The sequence below is a fragment of the Carettochelys insculpta genome, chromosome 22 (genome assembly GCF_033958435.1).
Source record: "Carettochelys insculpta isolate YL-2023 chromosome 22, ASM3395843v1, whole genome shotgun sequence".
NCBI classification, from domain to species: Eukaryota; Metazoa; Chordata; order Testudines; family Carettochelyidae; genus Carettochelys; species Carettochelys insculpta.
In genome coordinates, this window is record NC_134158.1 from 4300235 (window position 1) to 4321934 (window position 21700).

The 21700-nt window shown below is 50.8% G+C and overlaps 3 protein-coding genes and 1 pseudogene across 3 annotated transcripts in view; 2 read left to right on the plus strand and 2 right to left on the minus strand.

Moving 5' to 3' along the window:
* Positions 1–21700, minus strand: part of LOC142024740 (uncharacterized) — a 372768-nt gene that overhangs the window by 321732 nt on the left and 29336 nt on the right. The gene's annotated exons all lie outside the window — the stretch shown is intronic.
* Positions 1–21700, plus strand: part of LOC142024748 (uncharacterized) — a 184485-nt gene that overhangs the window by 39324 nt on the left and 123461 nt on the right. The window lies entirely within an intron of this gene.
* The window catches only part of LOC142024818 (tripartite motif-containing protein 10-like), a 30627-nt gene continuing 9989 nt past the window's right edge, over positions 1063–21700 (minus strand). Inside the window, exons 7-13 of the mRNA XM_075017076.1 lie at positions 8980–9075; positions 8121–8351; positions 7530–7552; positions 5632–5747; positions 3963–3983; positions 3074–3094; positions 1063–1774 (exon numbers count right to left, since the gene is read on the minus strand). Of these exons, the coding sequence (XP_074873177.1) occupies positions 1260–1774; positions 3074–3094; positions 3963–3983; positions 5632–5747; positions 7530–7552; positions 8121–8351; positions 8980–9075 (1023 nt within the window). The 3' untranslated portion in view covers positions 1063–1259. The remainder of the gene's footprint in view (positions 1775–3073; positions 3095–3962; positions 3984–5631; positions 5748–7529; positions 7553–8120; positions 8352–8979; positions 9076–21700) is intronic.
* Positions 10545–19096, plus strand: LOC142024582 (butyrophilin subfamily 1 member A1-like; annotated as a pseudogene).

Below are 21700 nucleotides of genomic sequence, written 5' to 3' on the forward strand. Positions count from 1 at the left end.
GAGGAGCAGCGGACGGACAGCGCGACCAGCGGGTGGCCGGTAGGAGGAGCAGTGGATGGCACGACTGGCGGGTGGCCGGGAGGAGGAGCAGCGGATGGACAGAAGGCACGACCCATGGACGGCTGGTAGGAGCAAGCAGAACGCTGGACTGGCGCAAAGGTGGCCTTGTCTCAGGTTCCGTGAGGGAAAGCATCAGCGTGAGGTGTCAGTGCCCACAGGGACTGGACCAAGTTGTAAGTGGGGCATTTGAAGTGGGGGTACGGAGAAAGTTGGGTGTGTGGATTGGCTGGTCACAGTACTGGACTGGAGAGCCTGAGAGGCCAAGGACACTGCTCAATGCATCTGAGCTGGGACAGTTACTTGAGAACTGGTTATGAGCTCTGAGTGTGGGATTTTCCCAAGCTTATGCTAATTGACTTTTCTGCCTCGTTTATTAAAAGTCCATTTCTGCACTCAGACTGTGTGCTGGTGAGTGGGGAAGGATTGACTCTCCGAGGACCCCCAGGGGTGTGTGACCTTCCCAGGCTACTGGCTGGGGGCTTGAACTGGTTCTGTGTGAGGTGGATGGAAAGGAACTCCTAGATGTTGAACCCGGCCCTGGTTGCTGCCAATTCCTTCTGGCAGAAGGGTAACAACAATAATACAAACATCTGGGCCAAATAAAGAGATTCAGCAAATCACCAGACACCTCCCTTGGCCTAGTTGGCAGAAGATTTGGTACAAGCAGAGAAGAGCGGTTGCCATCATATTTTGCATGTTCATTTTACACTCCAGTAATGTCCCACCTCAGCACAGGGAGGTGCTGGTCTGTTCCCTGTTGGGGCTGGGGGGACCCCACTGAGCAGGGAACCAAACCCACCACTCTGCCCCCAGCAACTGATGCCAGGAAATGAAAAAGGACCAAACACATCAGAATTGTCTTTCCTGTTTTACTTACTGGAAATACCTGACAGACCCCAGTGAGATCTTAGGACACAGATCGGTACAAATTGCATCCAGCTCCTCCCCCACCCGCCCCTCATTAGTTAGTTGTGCCCTGCCCCCGCAGCAACTTGTCTGTTAGTTCTGCCCCTGCCCAGCCCCACATCTGCCTCTCAGGGCCCCTCCTGCAGCCCCAGGGGCTCATCTCCCTCCCACTCCTGTCCCTGGGGCTGCAGGGAGGGAGGGGAAGGAGCACTCAGGGGTTATAAAGCTGAGCCAGGGGCTGGGGAAATGGGAGTCCTCCAAGGTCACAGAGACTGAGGCTAGAGAGGCTGATTTCAGGGACACAGTCGGAGCTGGGATCCTGGCCACACCCAGAGCCAGGGCTGGATTCTCCCCCCAGGGACGGAGCCCGGCGGGAAGGTGAAGATCGGGGCCTTGGCCCCAGCATCGAAAAATGTCACCTGCCCCCAGTCACAGTCCAGACACACTCGGATCCTGCGGGGGGCCCGGCTCAGGGGCAGAGGGGTCACAGGGGAGGTGAGAGCCTGGAACTGGCCCCCCAGCCGCCGCACAGCCCAGATCCCCCCCTCAGGGCTGAGGCTGATCCGTCCCTTCCTGCTCACAGACTCTCTGGCCACCCCCACAGCCCAAAACAACCCATCCCCCACCTCCACCTCCCAGCAATGTCTCCCCGAGGTGAACCCCTCACAGCCCAGCACACAGCGCCACGTGTCGAATCTCTCCGGGTTGTCAGGCAGGCACTGCCGTGTGTCTGCCCATCTCACACTTTTCCCACCCTCAGACAGCACGAGTCGGGGATGAGCCGTGTCTGGATCCAGAGTCACATTGGCTGCAGGGGAGAGAGAATCAGAGCGTGAGGGGCAGAGCTCAGCCCTGGGGGAGGGTTTGATGGGTCCGTGACAGAATTGGGCCCAGCTGGAGAGTGACTCAGGGAATCTCCTTCCCCCAGGCTGTGCCCGACAGCTCTGAGATCTCAGCCCAGGGCTGGGGAGAGTCACTCACAGGCAGGGCCGGGTCAGGGACAGGGTGAAAGGATCGGCTGGGCCAGACCTGGGGCTCAGGATCTTTCCCCTCCTGCCCCCACCTCTCCCTGGGGAGGGACCAGAGTCTCTGGGAGCCCCAGCAGATGGTCCAACTCAGTGACCACTGGCAGAGCTCCCCTCCCCCCAACACACACCTTAAATCTCCCTGTGCCCAGCTGCCCCTGGGCTGCACTTTGCTCTGGGGCTCCCCACTGCACCCGGCCTGCTGGGAAATGTCACAGTTCAGGGAATAACAGGCCACATGCTACCAGGATAGAACCTGCCCCGAATATCACAGCTCAGCAGCAGCTGCAGCAGAAGAGTCCATTAGCCTGAGGCAGGGAGGGAGGGGTTAAGACTGGGGAAGGGGTTTGATGGTGGAATGAGACAGAAGCTACGAGTGTGGTGGGGAGAAGGGGGATTAGGTTTCTGTGGGGCCCTGGGCCAGAACATATGGGGGCCCCTCCCCTCGCCTGCCTGCTGTTCCCCAACTCCTCATGCTTCTGTCATGGGAATGGGGTCAGAGCACAGGGCAGGTCCCACTCCAGCGACCCAGCGCTCCAACTGGAGACTGGGCAACTCCCTCATCCTGACTGCGCTCCCTGGCTGGAGTGCTGGGTGGGTGGAGCAGGACAAGCCCAGCAAGCCCCCAAGCCCTGACTCGTCACTCAGGAGGAGTGCTGGGGCGCAGCAGGCAGAGCTGGCCCTGGTGCATTGATGGACATTTTTTCTAGGCCTCACAATCAGCCCTGCATCCTGTCCCCGTTCATCCAGTGGCTAATGAACCATTGCAGGGGGAGGGGGAGTGTTGAACAGACGGCTGGTGGAAAGAGGGAGAGGGCCATGCTAGTGATGGGAGGGAAAGTGATGCCCTGTGTACCAGAGACAGGCGCAGGCTGGGATCATGGTGGATGCAGAAAGACAAAAAGAAAGAAGCTCCCCGCTCCGGTCACAGGCGCTCCCCAGGGGTGTGTAATGGCCCCAGGAGATGGAAAGTACAGAGATGTGACAGGCCACATCTGCACAGGGAGATCACAGAACCTCCCGCAGGAGGATCTGGTTTGGTACAAAACATCTCTCCCCAGTGGAAGGAGAATGACACTTACCGGTTTCCAGACCTGGTTTACCTAAAGGTGAAAGAGACACACACATTGGTTGTTAGGGGTTTCCCACTTCGTATGTTTTAGTTCCCTTCAGCATCACTGCAGCAGTTCCGACTGAGAAATTATTTCTGCGCACTCCCCTCTGAAGGAGCTCAGACTAGAGCGGTGGGGCCGAAGGTTTTCTTGTCCTGCTCCCGGCCCTCCCCAGCTTTGCAGTAATGGAACTGCTCTGTGTCCCTCCCCCACTACTGAACAACTGGCTCCACAGAAGAGTTTGGGCTGAAAGTCTGAGCAGAGGGAGGAGCAGAGCTACAACTGGGGAGGGATCTGCACTGGGGGGCAGAGTGGAGCTGTGCCTGGGATCCGAGGTGGGCTGGGGGCAGCGTGGGGGGGTGGTGCTCCCTCCCAACATTCCTCCATGTACCCCTAGGAGGGGGGTCCCACTGTTTGGGGATCACTTGATGAGAGGATCTCGTCCTCCCTTCTGGCCTTACGCTCTGTGAGTGAGTTGCCCATCAGTCTTCCCCCCCCATTTTACAAGGTTACCCTAAAAACAGCTCACACCTCCAGAAAGAAGGAGAACAATAAAAAAGAACATCAGGATAAAAACAAAAGAGGGATTCGCTTGGAATAAGTTAAATGTAACGCAAACAGCTCCCCAGAGTTACACCAGTCCCCACAGGACGATCCAAATTTCATACAAAAACTTCTCAAATCTTGAGTCTGTTCTCGTCTGGCTATGGTCTGAAGAAGTGGGTCTGTCCCAGGAAAGCTCATCACCTAATAAACTATTTTGCTAGTCTTTAAAGTGCTACTTGACTGCTTTTTTTTGATAGTGTAGAGACTAGCACAGCTTCCTCTCTTTTACTAAAGGAAGGAGAATCACACTTACTTATTTCTTCATTAAGTTTGTCTGAAATTGAAGAGAAATAAATGTTATGAAAACGGAGAGAACTCAACATTCTCTTTTGGATGTTAGACAAAAAAATTCAGTGGTCCCTTCTGGGCTTGACTGCTGTGACTCTATTGTCTTCCAGTTTTTCAAATTAACCTTTGTTATGAAATGGATCCAAATTAGTGCTTCTCCACATCTTCTACTGTATATTTTAAAGAGTTTGTCTCTTTCTCTGTTTGATCATGAACTCCTCAATGGGAAGAGTTAGGACCACCAAATTCACTGTAGGGCTTCTTCTAATCAGAGCTTAATAAAATATAAGGGTTCGGTAGTGCCAGGAAAACGAGATGTGCCTGGAATGGGATTGTTTCTCACAAAGCCAAGCAGTCATCAAATCAAGGACAGTCCTCAAAATTAACATAACTGACTGAATGCTGAAAGACTGAAGCAGGCTGAGCCAGAAAAAATAGGATGAACCTGGCATCCTTCTCAATATACCTTACAGAAATTCAGAGGAGTATTCTGTTTTGGTGCAACTAAATCAATGCTAAAGGTTTGAAAACTAAAGGAAAATGTTATTGGAAACCACATTAACTGTTGCCCATTTTTGTTAAAATGCAGTGAACCAAAAATCGTTTATAGTGACCAAAAAAAAAAAAAACACCCATGTGGTGAAATTCCCCTTTATGAAATTTACTAAACAAACTTAATGGAAATATGTTAACAATCTCTTTTTTAAAAGAACTCAAAATAAAACTTAATTTAATCAAAACAACACAAAACAACATTTAAATAAAGCATGAACATTTCCCTTCTCTTTTCAAACAGCACCCTAATTTGTTAAGGACCTGAACAATGCTGGGTAAATCTGCTAGTCAATGTGTAATCAGGATGTGCATAACATTACAGACATAATAAGGGCTAGTCAGAGCATCACAGGGGAAATGCATCATGACTTGCCTATGCCCCAGGAGAAGGGAGCTGGGCAGTGTTTCTTTCCGCGTCTGTCATTTCTCACTCTGATGGTAACTGAAATGGCAAAGATGGTTTTGGAACAAATGCTCTGAGTTAATCAACCTGAGCCTGTTGGACCCCAAGGCCCTGTCTACCCTGGCCCAAAACTTCAAAATGACCGTGCAAATGGCCATTTTGAAGTTTACCAATGAAATGCTGAAATGCGTATTCAGTGCCTTATTAGCATGCGGGAGGCTGCGGCACTTCGAAATTGACGCGGCTTGCCGCTGCACAACTCGTCCCAATGGGGCTCCTTTTTGAAAGGACCCTGCCTACTTCCAAGTTCCCTTATTCCTACGAGCAGGTGGGAATAAAGGGACTTCGAAGTAGGCGGGGTCCTTTCAAAAAGGAGCCCCATTGGGACGAGCCGCGCAGTGGCAAGCTGCGTCAATTTCGAAGTGCCGCGGCCGCCCGCATGCTAATGAAGCACTGAATATGTATTTCAGCGCTTCATTAGTAAACTTTGAAATGGCCATTTGCATGGCCATTTTGAAGTTTTGGGCTAGTGTAGACACAGCCCAAGTTTGTGCCATTCTCACCCCACAATGAAATAGAAGTAGAACCTAATTGTGAACCAATTCACCAGAGCCTTTTGCATTCCATTGTCCTAGACGCTTAACTCACTTTCCCCTCCTAGAGCCCTTCTAGGTACCTTTGAACTTGCTCAGAGTCTCGGAGACAGCAATAGTTTTCATAGAGAAACCTATGACTTGTCCTTTCAGTTCAAGCGACATCTCCTCTGGCGGCTGGAACTTCCCCTTCTCACACCTGGAGAGAAACAATGTCAGACAGTGATACGGCATTTAGCGACTCGGTTCTTCAGTTCTTGCTAGTGAGTCACTGCTCTGAGGGGCTGGGAGTTAGAATCCCTCGGCCTCTCCCAGCCTGAGAGCAGGTGCAGCACAGCCCAGGGCCCTGCAACATTCCCCTCGCAGGCCCCATTCATATTCTAGAACTACGGCCTGGAGAGACCAGCTCTGGGGACAAAAGGGGAATTGCGTCTCCATGGCCCATTCACTCTTTGGCCTCCAGGCTCTGAGGGACAGGATGCTGCCAGTGGAAGTGCTGTACAAATCTGCCCACTAGGAACTAGACTCAGACACCAATTCACCCAGTGCCCAGCAGTGACAAGCCAATGTTCCAGCCTCATAGTCCTGGGGCAGCCGGTCCCCCAGGGAGGTGACACCTCTAGGGAATACTTGAGGTCAGACTTTGCCATTGAGGGGATAATTGTAAAGTCTGTGCAGGGGTGAGACCCTCAGGCTGGAGATGATCAGGGATATTTGCAACTTGGATGTGACCTTCCCCTAACATCTCACTGTAGAGCCCTGTGGAGATTTGGGCTACGTCTACACGTGAAGCCTACATCGAAGTAGCCTATTTCGATGTGGCGACATCGAAATAGGCTATTTCGATGAATAACGTCTACACTTCCTCCAGGGCTGGCAACGTCGATGTTGAACATCGACGTTGCGCAGCACCACATCGAAATAGGCGCCGCGAGGGAACGTCTACACGCCACAGTAGCACACATCGAAATAAGGGTGCCAGGCACAGCTGCAGACAGGGTCACAGGGCGGACTCAACAGCCAGCCGCTCCCTTAAAGGGCCCCTCCCAGACACACTTGCACTAAACAGCACAAGATCCACAGAGCCGACAACGAGTTGCAGACCCTGTGCATGCAGCATGAATCCCCTGCTGCAGCAGCAGCAGCCAGAAGCCCTGGGCTAAAGGCTGCTGCACACGGTGACCATAGAGCCCCGCACGGGCTGGAGAGACAGCGTCTCTCAACCTCCCAGCTGATGGCTGCCATGGAGGACCCCACAATTTCGACGTTGCGGGACGCGGATCGTCTACACGGTCCCTACTTGAACGTCGAAGTAGGGCGCTATTCCGATCCCCTCATGAGGTTAGCGACTTCGACGTCTCGCCGCCTAACTTCGAAGTTAACTTCGAAATAGCGCCCGACGCGTGTAGCCGTGACGGGTGCTATTTCGAAGTTAGTGCCGCTACTTCGAAGTAGCGTGCACGTGTAGACACAGCCTTGGTGATAAGCTTATCTCTAAGCTATTTCCCAAAATTCTATTAATGGAATGGGGCTTTCTATCAATGACCTAAAGGTATGTGTGTTACTGAAAAAGAATTTTCGCACCGGTCTTCAAAGGCCAACAGCTGAGCTGGCTTTTATATTCAAATTCGGCACATTAACACATGGTTTAAACCGTGATGGGAACTTTCTGAGTCACTATAGGGGCTCCTCTGCATACTTGGCTTAATCTAACTCTTGACCTCCCCCCAACCTCCACTCTCTGATTCGCTCACCTTGATTATCTTTTTCTGATTTGTCCTCCTTGCTTACTGTTTTGGTTCTCTGTGCCTTAAATATTGAGTCTGTTCTGGTCTGGCTATGGTCTGAAGAAGTGGGTCTGTCCCACGAAAGCTCACCTAATAAACTATTTTGCTAGTCTTTAAAGTGCTACTTGACTGCTTTTTCTTTTGATTCTGTTTCCCAACAGTATGAGGTGTGAAGAGGAGTGAGAGCCATGTACCTTTTCAAGGTGATTCTGACATCCTATAGGGGAAGGAGAGAAAAGAATCTCAGTCCCATACAACACACACAGGGGATCCCAGGGAAGGGAGTTTGCAAAAATAGGGAAGAGGGGCCCAGCCCTGGCCCCAGGGACTTGGATTCCCTGAGCTACTGGGGCTTTGCCATCTCTAATATCTCTGTGTCTGTAACTCGAGACCTCCAACTCTTAGACCCCAGAGCTTATGATTCAGGAGCCTCCCTTCTCTGTGAGGGGAGCTGGGATGTTTGTTACCACAGGCACCAGCTTCCACTTCTCCCAGGGGGTGCAGAACCCCACTCCCAATTTACCCCCTCCTGCAATACCCCACCTCTCCCTGCCCCCACACTTCCTCTTCCCAACCTGTGCCCATCCTGTCTCCCAAGCACACCTTGGACCTGATCCTTTCCTCCCTACCCCACATCTCTCCCTCAGCTGACTGTGGCAGGCAGGACGTGCAGGGAGAAGTGGAGGAGCTGTGGCTGGTGGATGCAAAGCACCAACTTATTTTTTTCTTAGGGAATCTCCAGCCCTGGGGCTCACACAGAGTCTCTGTTTCTCCCTCAGTCTCACCTGCAGGAATTCACTCGCTGGCTTCTGACACTTCCCCTCCAGCTCACCCATCAGCTCACTGAGACAGGAAATCTGCGCAGAGAGTTCACTGACATTGTCATTCTGGAGCCTCACAATCTCCTCCTCCAGCTTCTCCAGCTGGGCCAGCAGGAGTCGCTCTTGTTCCTCCAGGAACTGCCGCAGCTGCTGGAATTCCCACACAATCTTCTGCCTCTCGGTTTGTGTCTGTTTCTGTAGGAACACAGGGGAGGGCTGGTCAGGGACATGGATGGCGCCTGGGCCCTGTCATGGGGAGCTGAGTGCGCTGGAGGGAGAAGGTCTTTGGAAAACCTGATATCTGACGTTTGACTCTATTCTGGGCATACAAGATAAAGGATTCTCTCAGAGTTTCCCGTTTGGCCCCTGTTACCTCTGAAAGGGAGGTTTCCAGGCCTGTCATGCTCAACATATTCTGTCATTCATGGGCTGTGGAAGTTCAGACCCTGAGCAGCAGGAGGCCGGGCTCAGCGCAGCACTGACAGAGACGCAAGTGGAGAAAAAAGAAGGAAGTGTGTGTGAACAAAAGGAGCAGACGCAGCAGGCAGCACTGCCTGGGGACAGTCCGTTCCCTTGGGGAGGGTTTGTGGGAAAGGCACAAGGGACAGATACTAACTCATCCCCTGCAGTGGAACCCCTGCCCTGAGCCATTTACACTCTAGCTGCAATGGAAGCTCAGGGCTTGTCTGCACACGGCTCTAACCCAGCAATCCCCGATCACAGAGACACTCACTAGCCCTCCTTCACCAAGGCCACGCAGGAGTCTGCCTCCAAACAGACCTCCCTCTGCCAGCCCTGATGGTTCATAACAACAGGCACCTACCAGGCACTCCCGGCTTTTCCCCTCTCTTGTCACTTTCAGTCCCAGCAGCTTTTCTCTCTCTTCTCTCAGAGTCTTCAAATGGGCCTGGATTTTTCCCTGAGGAAACACAAAGGATTTGGGAGGTTTTACTTTGGGTTGAGAGGGGGGTGGCGCTGGGTGTTTCCCCCCAGAACTCAAGATAACTGTTAATCTTTGTGAGGTCAATACTCCCCAGGAGAGGACACGTTATTAGTGCAGACCCAGGGCTGGTCACAGCCAGACGTGTTAGAAATTCACGTTAGGCCTTTTTAGTAATTTGTGTGAGATCTGTATTCTGCCCAAGCTTTGTGGGTACTTGCAAATTGCTGAGTGGTGCAGCACATTCCAGGACACTGGAGTCACATGGGGTGAATCAGCTGCTCCATCTGAGCCCTGTTGTGGGTGAGCTGAGGGCACCTGAGGCCCACACAGCGTTCAGCCCGGTGACCTCTTCTAGTGCTGGCCGCAGCATCTGAATTTAACCCCTCATGGAGCTGCACAGGAGTTGAGCCTCCCAGTGGAAACCTCCTCTCCCTGCTGGGCCTGGGGCCTTAAGCAGCGCGTCTTTCCCTCCTAACGGCTGCTCCTCTTCACTGCTCAGTGCTGGTGAGAGGGCATCATAGCGTCACAGCTGCCTTTAGAGCAGGTAAAATCTTTAGGTCAAAAAGAATCTCATCCCAGCCTGGGCCTCCAGTAACGTTCTCTGTTTTTCTTCGGGCTTGTCTACACTGGTTTTGTTTGTTTGTTTTCCAAAAAAAGCCCCTTTATGGGCAGGGGGCAGATCCCACAAACCCTTGTGCCCACACTGCAAAGCTTGCTAGTCTGGTCTGACAGGGCATTTAACTTAAAATCGTAACTCCCCCAAAACAAACAACTTCCACTGACCTCCTCCCCCTTTCGATTTTGAAACTAACTCAGTATGAAAAAAGGAGAGGAAATTAAGACTTAATTGGCCTCTTGGGAGACATCCCATCCTAGCTCTTATTTCAAAACTGGGCTCTCTAGTGTGAATGCTCCTTATTGAAATGCTCTGGCAGTGTGAGCGCTCTTCTCAGAAATAACTTATTTACCTGTTAGAACATTGAGATAAGTTATTTCTGAAAACCCTGCAGTGTGGACACAGCCTTAGGGCAGGTCTACACGGGTCATGGAAGGGACGATCTTCTGGGTGCTGGTTTGCAACTGCGTGAAACATCTTGTTCTGGGGTCTACGTTGACCCTGGAGCTCCTTGCAAGCTGCATGGATTAAGGACTGCCGACCGGAGGAGCGCTCCCATTGACATTTGGCAGTGAGGACAGGGACCAAAGTCGACGGCTGCAGAATTGATTTTAGGTTTGCAATTGGTGTAACTTAAGTTGCGTAGCAGCCGCCGACATTCCCAGTAAGAGCAGACGTAGCCTCAGGGGATGTCAGGCTATTTCGAAGGCAGGCTAGAAGCAAAAAATGAAGCTGGCCCAAATACTGGGCTGAAAAACACTTATTGCTTAAATAGGCTCCCTCTCTCCCCACTCCCCCCCAACAGGCATCCGTTAAGCATCTGCCCAATATGGAGGCCGGTACCAGGTGGCAGAGTTACATGTCTTTAACCCAACCACCTCCCAAAGCTACAGAACAAAAAGCCATTTACAAGCCCTCAGGTTAATTGCTCAGTCATGAGGAAAACTAACCCCAGAATCTCCAGCAATGGCTGTTATTAGCACCTCTAACTCTGAACAAGCACACATGGCATATTTCCAACTACACACAACAATTACACACTCAGCAGGTCAGAATGTTAAAAATAATCAATGACAAAACATCTTTTGTTCAAAGCATCTCTAAGTTATACAGATTTACAGTCACAGCCCATTTTCCATACAGCACAGGGGGGAGGGGTGTCCCTCACAAGACAAACTTAAAAACGTCCTTTGTTGCCTTTTTGCCAGGCTGGAGCATCACTAATTTGTACAGCAACTTTCAGACCCTGAAGGCTGCACACACCGGAATGGTGCCATTGACTTGTCAGTAAAATGCAAAGTTATTACCCATCAGCCTGGACAGCAGCTCTGTACCTTGTACTCCTGGGCAGCCTCCTGGATGGGAAACACAGTGTGAGCGCGGTGAGCCCGGGACTCTCTGCAGATCAGACAGATGAGGGTTTGATCCTCTTCACAGAACAGTTTCAGAGCCTCCTGGTGCTCCCCACACACCCCGTCCCCGCCTGCTCCCTTCGCTGCCTGCAAACTCAGCCGTTTGGCTATTTCTATAACACTGGCCAGCTGCCTGTTGGGCCGGAGGTGTCTCTGCTGCACAGTCTCTCTGCACTGAGGGCAGGAGGCGGCTGTGTCGGGTCCCTCCCAGCACTGGCTGATGCAGGCTCGGCAGAAGTTGTGCCCACACTCTGTAATCACTGGGTCCTTAAAGAACTCCAGACAGACAAGAACGACAAAGAGTCTTGTGGCATCTGATGAAACGGGTCTTTGCCCACGAAAGTTTATGCTCCAATATAACTGTTAGTCTATAAGGTGCCACACGATTTTTTGTTGTTCGTGGAGCTACAGACTAACACGGCCACCTCCCTGATTCCAGACAGACCGGACATGTGGCTTGTTCCTGGAGACTTTCCAGGGGGCTCCCTGCAGCCATGGCTCCCTCTGGGCTGGGAACAGGGTGAGTTTCACTCCCCTGAGCTCAGGAACAGGCTCATGCGCTGCAGCACGTGGGTGTTTCCCCTCCCGGATCTGACTCAGGCCGCAACTGAAATTAGAGCCCTGGAGGCTGTTGTGGGAAAGGGGCGACTAGAGCCAGTTTCAGGTGTGGCAAGTCACTAACAGGGGTATAAAGAAGCAGTCCAGTAGCACTTTAAAGACTAACAAAATAATTTATAGGTGATGAGATTTCGTGGGACAGACCCACTTCTTCAGCCCATAGGCAGACCAGAACAGATTCAATATTTAAAGCAAAGAGGAGGCAGAGAGGCCACCCAGGGGGCCAGGAGAGGCAGGGGACACCCATTTAGCAGTTAAAGTTGTAGTGGGGATGTGGTGGGGGGCAGCGCGTCTCCGGAGTGCTACCTCCACTCACCTGTGCTCACAGAGGCTTCCCTCGGACGTCAGCCTCCCCCTGTGGCGGCAGGGCAGGGCAGGGGCTGTGTCTAAGGGGGCTGCCGGTCTGGGCAGAATTCACTGGTCTGTTTGGAGGGGGACACTGGTGTTTCTTTGTCAGCAATTTTTATTACTTAGGGAGTATAATGTTCTCAGCTGCACAGAATAAAGGGCCGTAAGTATTAAGTATTTTTTCCTCCATTTCACAGATGTGGGAAATATCTGGGGGCTCAGACAATCGGGCGTCAGGGAATCGTCATTTAGCGACAGGAGACACTGACACACGGAAAGTTTCTCTCTCCATTTTATTTTTGAAATATTTTTTGTTGTAGGACTGCTGCTTTTAAATCTGCTACTGAGTGTCCAGGGAGATTGAAGTGCTCTCCTGCAGGTTTGTGTATGTTACTGTTCCTGGTGTCTGATCTGTGTCCATTTATTCTTTTACATAGAGACTGTTCAGTTTGGCCAATGTAAATTGCAGTGGGGCATTGCTGGCACATGATGGCAAATATTATATTAGTAGTTGTGCAGGTAAAGGAGTCCCTGATGGCGTGGTTGATGTTAGATCCTGTGATGATATCACTGGTGTAAATATGTGAGCAGAGCTGGCAGTGAGGTTTGTTGCAGGGATTGGTTCTAGGCTTAGAGTTACTGTGTTGTGGTCTATAGTTGCTGGTGAGGATTTGTTTAAGGTTGGCAGGCTGTCTGTAGGCGAGGACAGGCCTGCCCCCCCAAGGTCTGTGAGAGTGAAGGATCATTGTCCAGGAAGGGTTGCAGATCACTGATGATGCGCTGGAGAAGCCTTAGTTGGGGGCTGTATGTGATGGTCAGTGGTGTTCTCTTGTTTTCCTTGCGAGGCCTGTCTTGTAGCAGGTGGCTTCCGGGTACCCATCTGGCTCTATCAATCTGATTCCTCACTTCCTTACGTGGGTATTGTAGTTTCAGAAGAGCTTGGTAAAGGTCTTGTAGATGTTTGTCTCTGTCTGACAGATTGGAGCAAATGCGCTTGTACCTTAGTGCCGGGCTGTATACAATGGATCATGTGGTGTGCCCTGGGTGGAAGCTGGAGGCATGTAGATAAGCATAGAGGCCTGTGGGTTTTCGGTATAGGGGGGTATTTATGTGACCATCGCTTATCTGCACAGCAGCGTCCAGGAAATGGATCTCTTGTGTGGACTGGTCCATGCTAAGGTTGATGGTGGGATGAGAACTGTTGAAATCACGATGGATCTCTTCAAGAGCCTCCCTCCAATGGGTCCAGATGATGAAGACGTCATCAGTGTAGCACACGTAGGGGAGCGGCACTAGAGGACGAGAACTGAGAAAGCGTTGTTCCAGGTGAGCCATAAAAATGTTGGCAAACTGTGGGGCCATGCGGGTACCCACAGCAGTGCCACTGATTTGAAGGTATAAATTGTCCTCAAATCTGAAATAGTTGTGGGTGAGGACAAGGTCACAAAGCTCTGCCACCATTTGTGCCATGGTCTCATCAGGGATAATGTTCCTAACAGCTTGGAGTCCATCTTCATGTGGGATATTGGTGTAAAGGGCCTCTACATCCACGGTGGTTAGGATGGTGTTTTCAGGAAGGTCACCAGTGGACTGTAGTTTCCTGAGGAAGTCAGCGGTGTCTTGAAGAAAGCTGGGAGTGCTGGTAGCATAGGGTCTAAGTAGAGAGTCCACATATCCAGACAATCCTGTGGTGAGGGTGCCAATGCCTGAGATGATGGGGTGTCCAGGATTCCCAGGTTGGTGGATCTTGGGTAGCAGGTAGAATAAACCTGGTTTGGGTTCAAGGGATATGTCTGTGTAGATTTGTTCCTGTGTTTTTATAGGGAGAGTCTGGAGCAGATGCTGTAGTTTCTTTGTGTACTCCTCAGTGGGATCCTCGGACAGAGGCCTGTAGAATGTGGTGTTGGAGCATTGCCTGGCAGCCTCCTTTTGGCAGTCTGTCCTATTCATGACGACAGCAGCGCCTCCCTTGTCCGCCTCTTGGATGACAATGTCAGAGTTGTTTCTGAGGCTGCTGATGGCGTTGTGTTCTGCAAGGCTGAGGTGATGGGGTAAGAGATGCTGCTTTTCCACAATTTCTGCCTGTGCACGCCGGCGGAAGCATTCTATGTATCGGTCCAGTTTGTCATTTTGACCATCGGGGGACTCCATGAGGAATTCTTTTTCTTGTACCGTAGGTGGGAGGGTACCTGTGTGTCACTGCGCTGTTCAGTGTCATGTTGGAAGCATTCCCTGAGTTGGAGACGGTGAAAGTAGGATTCCAGATCACCACAGAACTGTATCAAGTTTGTGGAGGTAGTGGGGCAGAAAGAGAGTCCCCAAGAAAGTGCATATTCTTGTGCTGGGCTGAGTGTGTAGTTGGATGGATTGACAATATTGCTGGGTGAGTTTAGGCTACCCCTGTTGTGGCCCATATGGAAAGAAGGAGTTTAGATAGTTTACAGTCCTTTTTCTTCTGTAGAGAAGAGAAATGTGCATTGTAAGTCTCCTGTCTTGTTTCAGTGAAGCCCAGCCATGTGGAGGTTTGTGGGGAAGGTTACTCTTTTATGAGGGTCTCCAGATTTGAGAGCTCTCTGTTGATGTTTTCCTGTTTGCTGTACAGGATGCTGATCAGGTTGTTCCTCAGTTTCTTAGACAATGTGTGGCACAATCTCTCACTGTAATCTGCGCAGTATGTTGATTTCAGTGGGTGTTTCACCTTCAGTCCTTTTGGCGTGTTGTCCTTCTGTTTGCATTTGGAGGGGAAGATGATGTCTGTCTGTATCCGAGCAAGTTTTTTCATGAGGTTGATGGATTTCCACTCAATATGGCTCAATGCAGTGCCTTGCATGGTGACAAGTGACAGAGGATCAAACTACAATACCCACTTAAGGAAGTGAAGAAACAGATTGACAAAGCCAGACGGGTACCCAGAAGCCTCCTGCTACAAGATAGGCCTCGCAAGTAAACAAGAGAACACCACTGGCCATCACGTGCAGCCCCCAACTAAAGCCTCTCCAACACATCATCAGTGATCTGCAACCCCCTTTGCATGCAGACAGCTGCCAACCTTAAACAAACTCTCACCAGCAACTATAGACCACAACACAGTCACTCTAAACCTGGAACCAATCCCTGCAACAAACCTCGCTGCCAACTCTGCTCACATATCTACACCAGCGATATCATCACAGGACCTAACATCAACCACGCCATCAGGGGCTCCTTTACCTGCACTTCTACTAATATAATATATGCCATCATGTGCCAGCAATGCCCCACTGCAATTTACATTGGCAAAACTGGACAGTCTCTGTGTAAAGAATAAATGGACATAAATCAGACATCAGGAACAGTATGTAGCCAGACAAAGTCTCCCCCTTACAAGCCAGCTTGCTCGCTGCCCCCCCCCCCCACTGAGGAGCACACAGGGCACGGAAACGGCTGCCGATGGCACAGTCTTTGATGCCCTCATTGAGGCCCAGATGTGCTAGCTTATCGTGACCCTGAGAAACAGAAAGTACAGCTGAAAGGCTAACAGGCCAAACTGTCAACAAGAGAGAGGGGGGGACCCTCAGGAAATCACCCCAGCTGGCATTGATGAATTTGATGACCACACAGCCATCCCAGATGAGGAAGTCTCCGCCCACACAAAAAGAATGTCCTGTACTCCTAAATTGCTTGTCTCCTGTCTTACAAGTGCAAATTAAGTAAGAATTGCCCTTGTAACAAACTGGCGTCACAAAGACAGACCAGTATGATCTGGCACCATAGATAAGAAAGAGAATACGTAACCAAAAGGGGTATAAAAGGTGGGCCCAGCAGAACTCTAACTTTGAGTGCATTCCACCAACTACCTGCTGGTCGGGTCAGGTGATTGCCTCCCAAGGTCCACAACTGGGGACGCCCAACCTCGTATTCGTCTTTCCGTGGAATTGAGTGACCGATCCGGCTTGGCTACGCTGGTATCGAGAGACGCAGAGAGGGTAAGATATACTAGGTCTCCGTTCTTTTTGTGCACAGCTAAAGAATTAGAGCTCTAACTAGATGTCGTTGTATCAACATATCGTTGTGTTAGATGGTAACATATATCTTTGTACTGGATTGTAACGTAACTTGTTAACACCTGTACTTTGCTAGCATATAAGAAGCAAACAATAGCCTTTTGTAACCACACGCTTATAACTGTAGCTAAATAAACTTGTAACCAATGAAGATCTAAGCCTGACCCTGTTACCCTTTTGTCACTGCAACACAGCCAGCACAATAAAAAGAACTTTAACCGTTTGGTTATCACAGCCTGGCCATAGGTGAGAGTGTTAGGAGCTCCCTGCTCTAACAGTAAAAAAAACTGGGTTGCTTAGGACCCAGGGGAATCTGTCAGGCTGTCTTGGCTGCTTGCAGCGACGAGCTCCCTGCTCTCGCAGTTTTAAACTCGGATGGTAACAAGGGCATAGTTGGTACCTCACCGCACATTACCCGGCCACCGGCTAACACAGTAACATACACAAACTTGTAGGACAACAACTCAATCTCCCTGCACACTCAGTAACAGATTTAAAAGCAGCAGTCCTAGAACAAAAAAAATGTCAAAAATAAAATGGAGAGAGAAATCTCTGAGCTGCAATTCATTTACAAATTTGACTCCATCAACCAAGGATTAAACAGAGACTGGGAGTGGCTGGCCCCCGGCAAAAGCAGTTTCTCTGCCCTAGAATTTCACACATTCACATCACAATCTGACAATGGGCCACATCCCCACTGACTGATCTGACTTGTTTTTTCTCCTCCCTTGATGTATTCTACTGATAATGGGCCACTTCCACCCTGACTGAAGAGACCTTGTCAGCCCTGGCCCTCCCTTTTATTGGGACCCCCCTTTTTAGATGCTTCTCTGAACCTGCCACGCCCTCCCTCCCACTCATGCATCTGCTTACGCTCCAAAATATCTGATATCGGAGGGGTAGCCGTGTTAGTCTGGATCTGTAACAGCAACGAAGGGTCCTGTGGCACCTTATAGACTAACAGAATATCTGTTAGTCTATAAGGTGCCACAGGACTTCTTGTTGTTCTCAGACACGGACTAACACAGCTACCTCTCTGATGTAACAGTATAACCAATATGGTTTCTCTAGCCCTTTTGAGAGGCCTATAGCTTGTCTGCAACCAGAGTAAAGAGCAGCAGCCATTGACTGTGAAGCTACAAGTCACACACTCACATTCCAGTACAACAGTGTCCCATCAGGCTGGTAAGAAGAAGACCACGTCCTAATGCCACCCACTGTTAAACAGATCTCAAGATGGGTAAAGAAAACTTAGTTAACAGCATTTTGTCCGGCAGCAACGACTTCTCAATGGCTGAGGTTGTGGAACCACCATTCTCTGATGATTGTCTTCACTTTTCTACTGTTGTCTGTACAATCTCTGTCTGGTTTGCAATTGCTCCTGTCTGCTGTGTAATTAATTCTGTTTGGTGTAAATCAGTTAAGGTGGTGGGTTATGATGGGCTAGGTAATTCTGTTACTGTAGGTTATGATTGGTTACTAAAATTGTACTAAAATAATTGGTCACGGTATAGCTAATCAGGACTCAAGTTTCACGACTTAAACTGGGGTCCAAGAAGAAAAAAAAAAAGAGAAACCAGAACAGAGCATCAAGGGGGAAAAGAAGAACAGAAGATCAAGCCGGAAGGATGGAAGCAGGAACACCTTAAGGAGGACTCACCCCCCCAAACCCCTCAAGACCCTGAGGTGCAGCAAGCAGCATCCAGAGTGACTTTGTCGGTCCCAGCAGTGGAAGTCTGCCTGCCGGCCTCATCAGCACTGGTGAGCATGACACTGTGTGGTTAGCATGTGTTCTGCTTTCTTGGGAACTGTAAATAAATAGAGAATAAGACTAGCACTGTGTAAGGCTTTTTCTGTGGCACAGATCCTGGCCATCCGCAGGGAATTACACCCTGAGCCTTAGGAATTGGGTAAGAGCTTAAATTAACAGGTCACATCTTGAGCCCTGTGGATTGGGTAAAGGTGTGTGTCCCTGAGTGTGGAAGGGATGAGAAATTTGTGCAGGTAACACTGATGCTCGTCCTTTATGTGTGTGTGTGTGTGTGTGTGTGTGTGTGTAACACTATCTTCCTGACTTTCACTCCCGAGCCTTCTTTCTGTCTAGAGGATGTGAGGGGAAATTATCCAACATTTCAAGAGCACATGTCCTTTTCTATTTAGTGATGGGGCTTTAGTTGGAGGCTTTCACATGTTCACTGTTTTTCAAAAATAATCAGGAGGTTTCTTTTTTTTTCACTTGGAAATTACAACATCGGCAGCCACAAAGAAGTCTTTAAAGAGCACCACATGGCTCCGGAGCCACAAGTTGCAGATTCCTGCCCTGGGGGAAGGAGATTCCCTGAGTCACTCTCCAGCTGGGCCCGATTCTGTGATTCTGTCACTGACCCATCAACCCTCCCCCAGGGCTGAGCTCTGCCCCTCACGCTCTGATTCTCTCTCCCCTGCAGCCCATGTGACTCTGGATCCGGACATGGCTCATCCCTGACTCGTCCTGTCTGAGGGTGGGAAAAGTGTGAGATGGGCAGACACACGGCAGCGACTGCCCAACAACCCGGAGAGATTCGACATGTGGCCCTGTGTGCTGGGCTGTGAGGGGTTCACCGCAGGGAGACATTGCTGGGAGATGGAGGTGGGGGATGGGCGAGGCTGGGCTGTGGGAGTGGCCAGAGAGTCTGTGAGCAGGAAGGGACGGATCAGCCTCAGCCCTGGGGGGGGGGGTCTGGGCTGTGCGGTGGTTGGGGGATCAGTTCCAGGCTCTCACCTCCCCTGTGACCCCTCTGCCCCTGAGCCAGGCCCCCCGCAGGATCCGGGTGTGTCTAGGCTGTGACCGGGGGCAGGTGACATTTATCGATGCTGGTGCCGAGGCCCCGATCTTCACTTTCCCGCCAGGCTCCGTCCCTGGCGAGAGAATCCGGCCCTGGCTGGGGCTGTGGCAATCCCAGCTCCAGCTGTGTTCCTGAAATCAGCCTCTCCAGCCTCACATACATCAGTCCCTGTGAACTTGGAGGACTCCCATGTACCCAGCCCCTGGCTCCTCATCTCTTCCCCTCCCTCCCTGCATCCCCAGAGATAAGAGGGGGAAGGAAAAGAACTTGGCACTGCAGGAGGGGTCCTGAGGGGCAGATGTGGGGCTGGGTGGGGCAGAACTAACAGCTGGGCTGGGGACAGGCATATCAATTAACGGGGGCGGAAGGTTGAGAACCTGGAAGCTCGTGGAAATGTTTTGTACTGATCTGTGTCCTTAGATCTCACTGGGATCTCCCAGCCAGAGCTCCTGCCACAGGGGTCAAAGTCTCTTTCCCCTGTAACTGCTGGGGAGCTGGTAATGCTGTGATTGTCGCACCCCTGGGGCTGGGCAGGGGGAGTTCTTACATCACCGGATAAAGCAGGACATATAGGCTGTGTCTACACGTGCACGCTACTTCGAAGTAGCGGCACTAACTTCGAAATAGCACCCGTCGCGGCTACACGCGTCGGGCGCTATTTCGAAGTTAACTTCGACGTTAGGCGGCGAGACGTCGAAGTCGCTAACCTCATGAGGGGATCGGAATAGCGCCCTACTTCGACGTTCAACGTCGAAGTAGGGACCGTGTAGACGATCCGCGTCCCGCAACGTCGAAATTGTGGGGTCCTCCATGGCAGCCATCAGCTGGGGGGTTGAGAGACGCTGTCTCTCCAGCCCGTGCGGGGCTCTATGGTCACCGTGGGCAGCAGCCTTTAGCCCAGGGCTTCTGGCTGCTGCTGCTGCAGCGGGGGATTCATGCTGCATGCACAGGGTCTGCAACTCGTTGTCGGCTCTGTGGATCTTGTGCTGTTTAGTGCAAGTGTGTCTGGGAGGGGCCCTTTAAGGGAGCGGCTGGCTGTTGAGTCCGCCCTGTGACCCTGTCTGCAGCTGTGCCTGGCACCCTTATTTCGATGTGTGCTACTGTGGCGTGTAGACGTTCCCTCGCAGCGCCTATTTCGATGTAGTGCTGCGCAACGTCGATGTTGAACGTCGACGTTGCCAGCCCTGGAGGACGTGTAGACGTTATTCATCGAAATAGCCTATTTCGATGTCGCCACATCGAAATAGGCTACTTCGATGTAGGCTTCACGTGTAGACGTAGCCATAATGGCCATGTCTACACGGGCAGCTTCTGTCAACAAAAGTCACTGCTGACAGAGAAATCTCGGCAGAGTATCTGTGGGCAGATTGCTGCTTCGCACAACTTGCTCTATGGACCGAACAGACAGACTGCGCTGCCCTAGAGTGACAGAACAAGGCAATGGCAGCCTTGCAAACAGAGCTCTGCACGGCCCTCTGCCGACAAAACACTATTGACAGAGATAAAAACAAAAAAGCAGTCCAGTAGCACTTTAACAAAATAATTTTTTAGGTGATGAGCTTTTGTGGGACAGACCCACTTCTTCAGCCCATAGTCAGACCAGAACACACTCAATATTTAAGGCACAGAGAACCAAAAACAGTAATCAAGGTTGACAAATCAGAAAAATATTATCAAGGTGAGCAAATCAGAAAGCAGAGGGGCAGAAGTGTTGCGGGGGAGTCGGGAGTCAAGAATTAGATAAAGCCAAATATGAAAAAGAGTCCCCCTAATGACCCAGAAAATTCGCATCCCTGTTCAAACCACATGTTAATGTGTCGAATTTGAATATAAAAGAGAGTTCAGCAGCCTCTATTTCCAAAGTGTCGTGAAAATTCCTCTTCAGTAAAACACAGACTTTCAGGTCATTAACACAATGGCCCACTCTATTAAAGTGCTGGCTGACAGGTTTGTGAATCAGGAGTGTTCTTATGTCTGTTTTATGTCTATTTATTCTTTGTCTGAGAGAGTTTGAAGTCTGTCCAATATACAAAGCATCTGGGCATTGTTGGCACATGATAGCAGATATGACGTTAGTTGAGGAACATGAGAATGTGCCCGTGGTTCTGTGAATAACCTGGTTAGGTCCAGTGATGGTATCTCCAGAATAGATCTGTGGATGAAGTTGGCAACAGGCCTTGTTGCAAGGAAAAGTTCCAGGACTGGTGTTCGAGACATAAAAACACTCCTGGGTGTGTGTGTGGGTTACATGTTTCCACTAGCTGGAGAAGAGCATCCTGAGCATCAGAGACCCAGGGACAACCCAGGTGAACCCCCACTTGTAACTTCCCACAGGCAGATCTGAACCAGTGATCTCTGGAGCTTAGTGCCTGAGCCTCTGCAGTTTGAGCTAAAAGCCACCTCCCACTTAGCTAAGGCTGTGGGGGAGACTCATTTGCTCTCTGTGTATGCGGTTCAAGTGACCCTGCGTGGGAGAGTGAACCACACCTACGTGTCCAGCATCAGAGAGGAGCCGCGTTAGTCTGTATCTTTGAGAACAACAAGAAGTCCTGGGGCACCTTCGACACTGACAGATATTTTGGAGCACGAGCTTTCACAGGCAAAGACCTGCTTCACCGGATGCATGAGTGGGGGGGTAGTTTCCAGAGGGGTATTTAAAGAGCGGGGTCCAAGTTGTGTAACCCAGCTTGATGTGGGCTACTCCTCCTCCTGCAGTGCAGCGCCCCTGAAGCCAGCTCT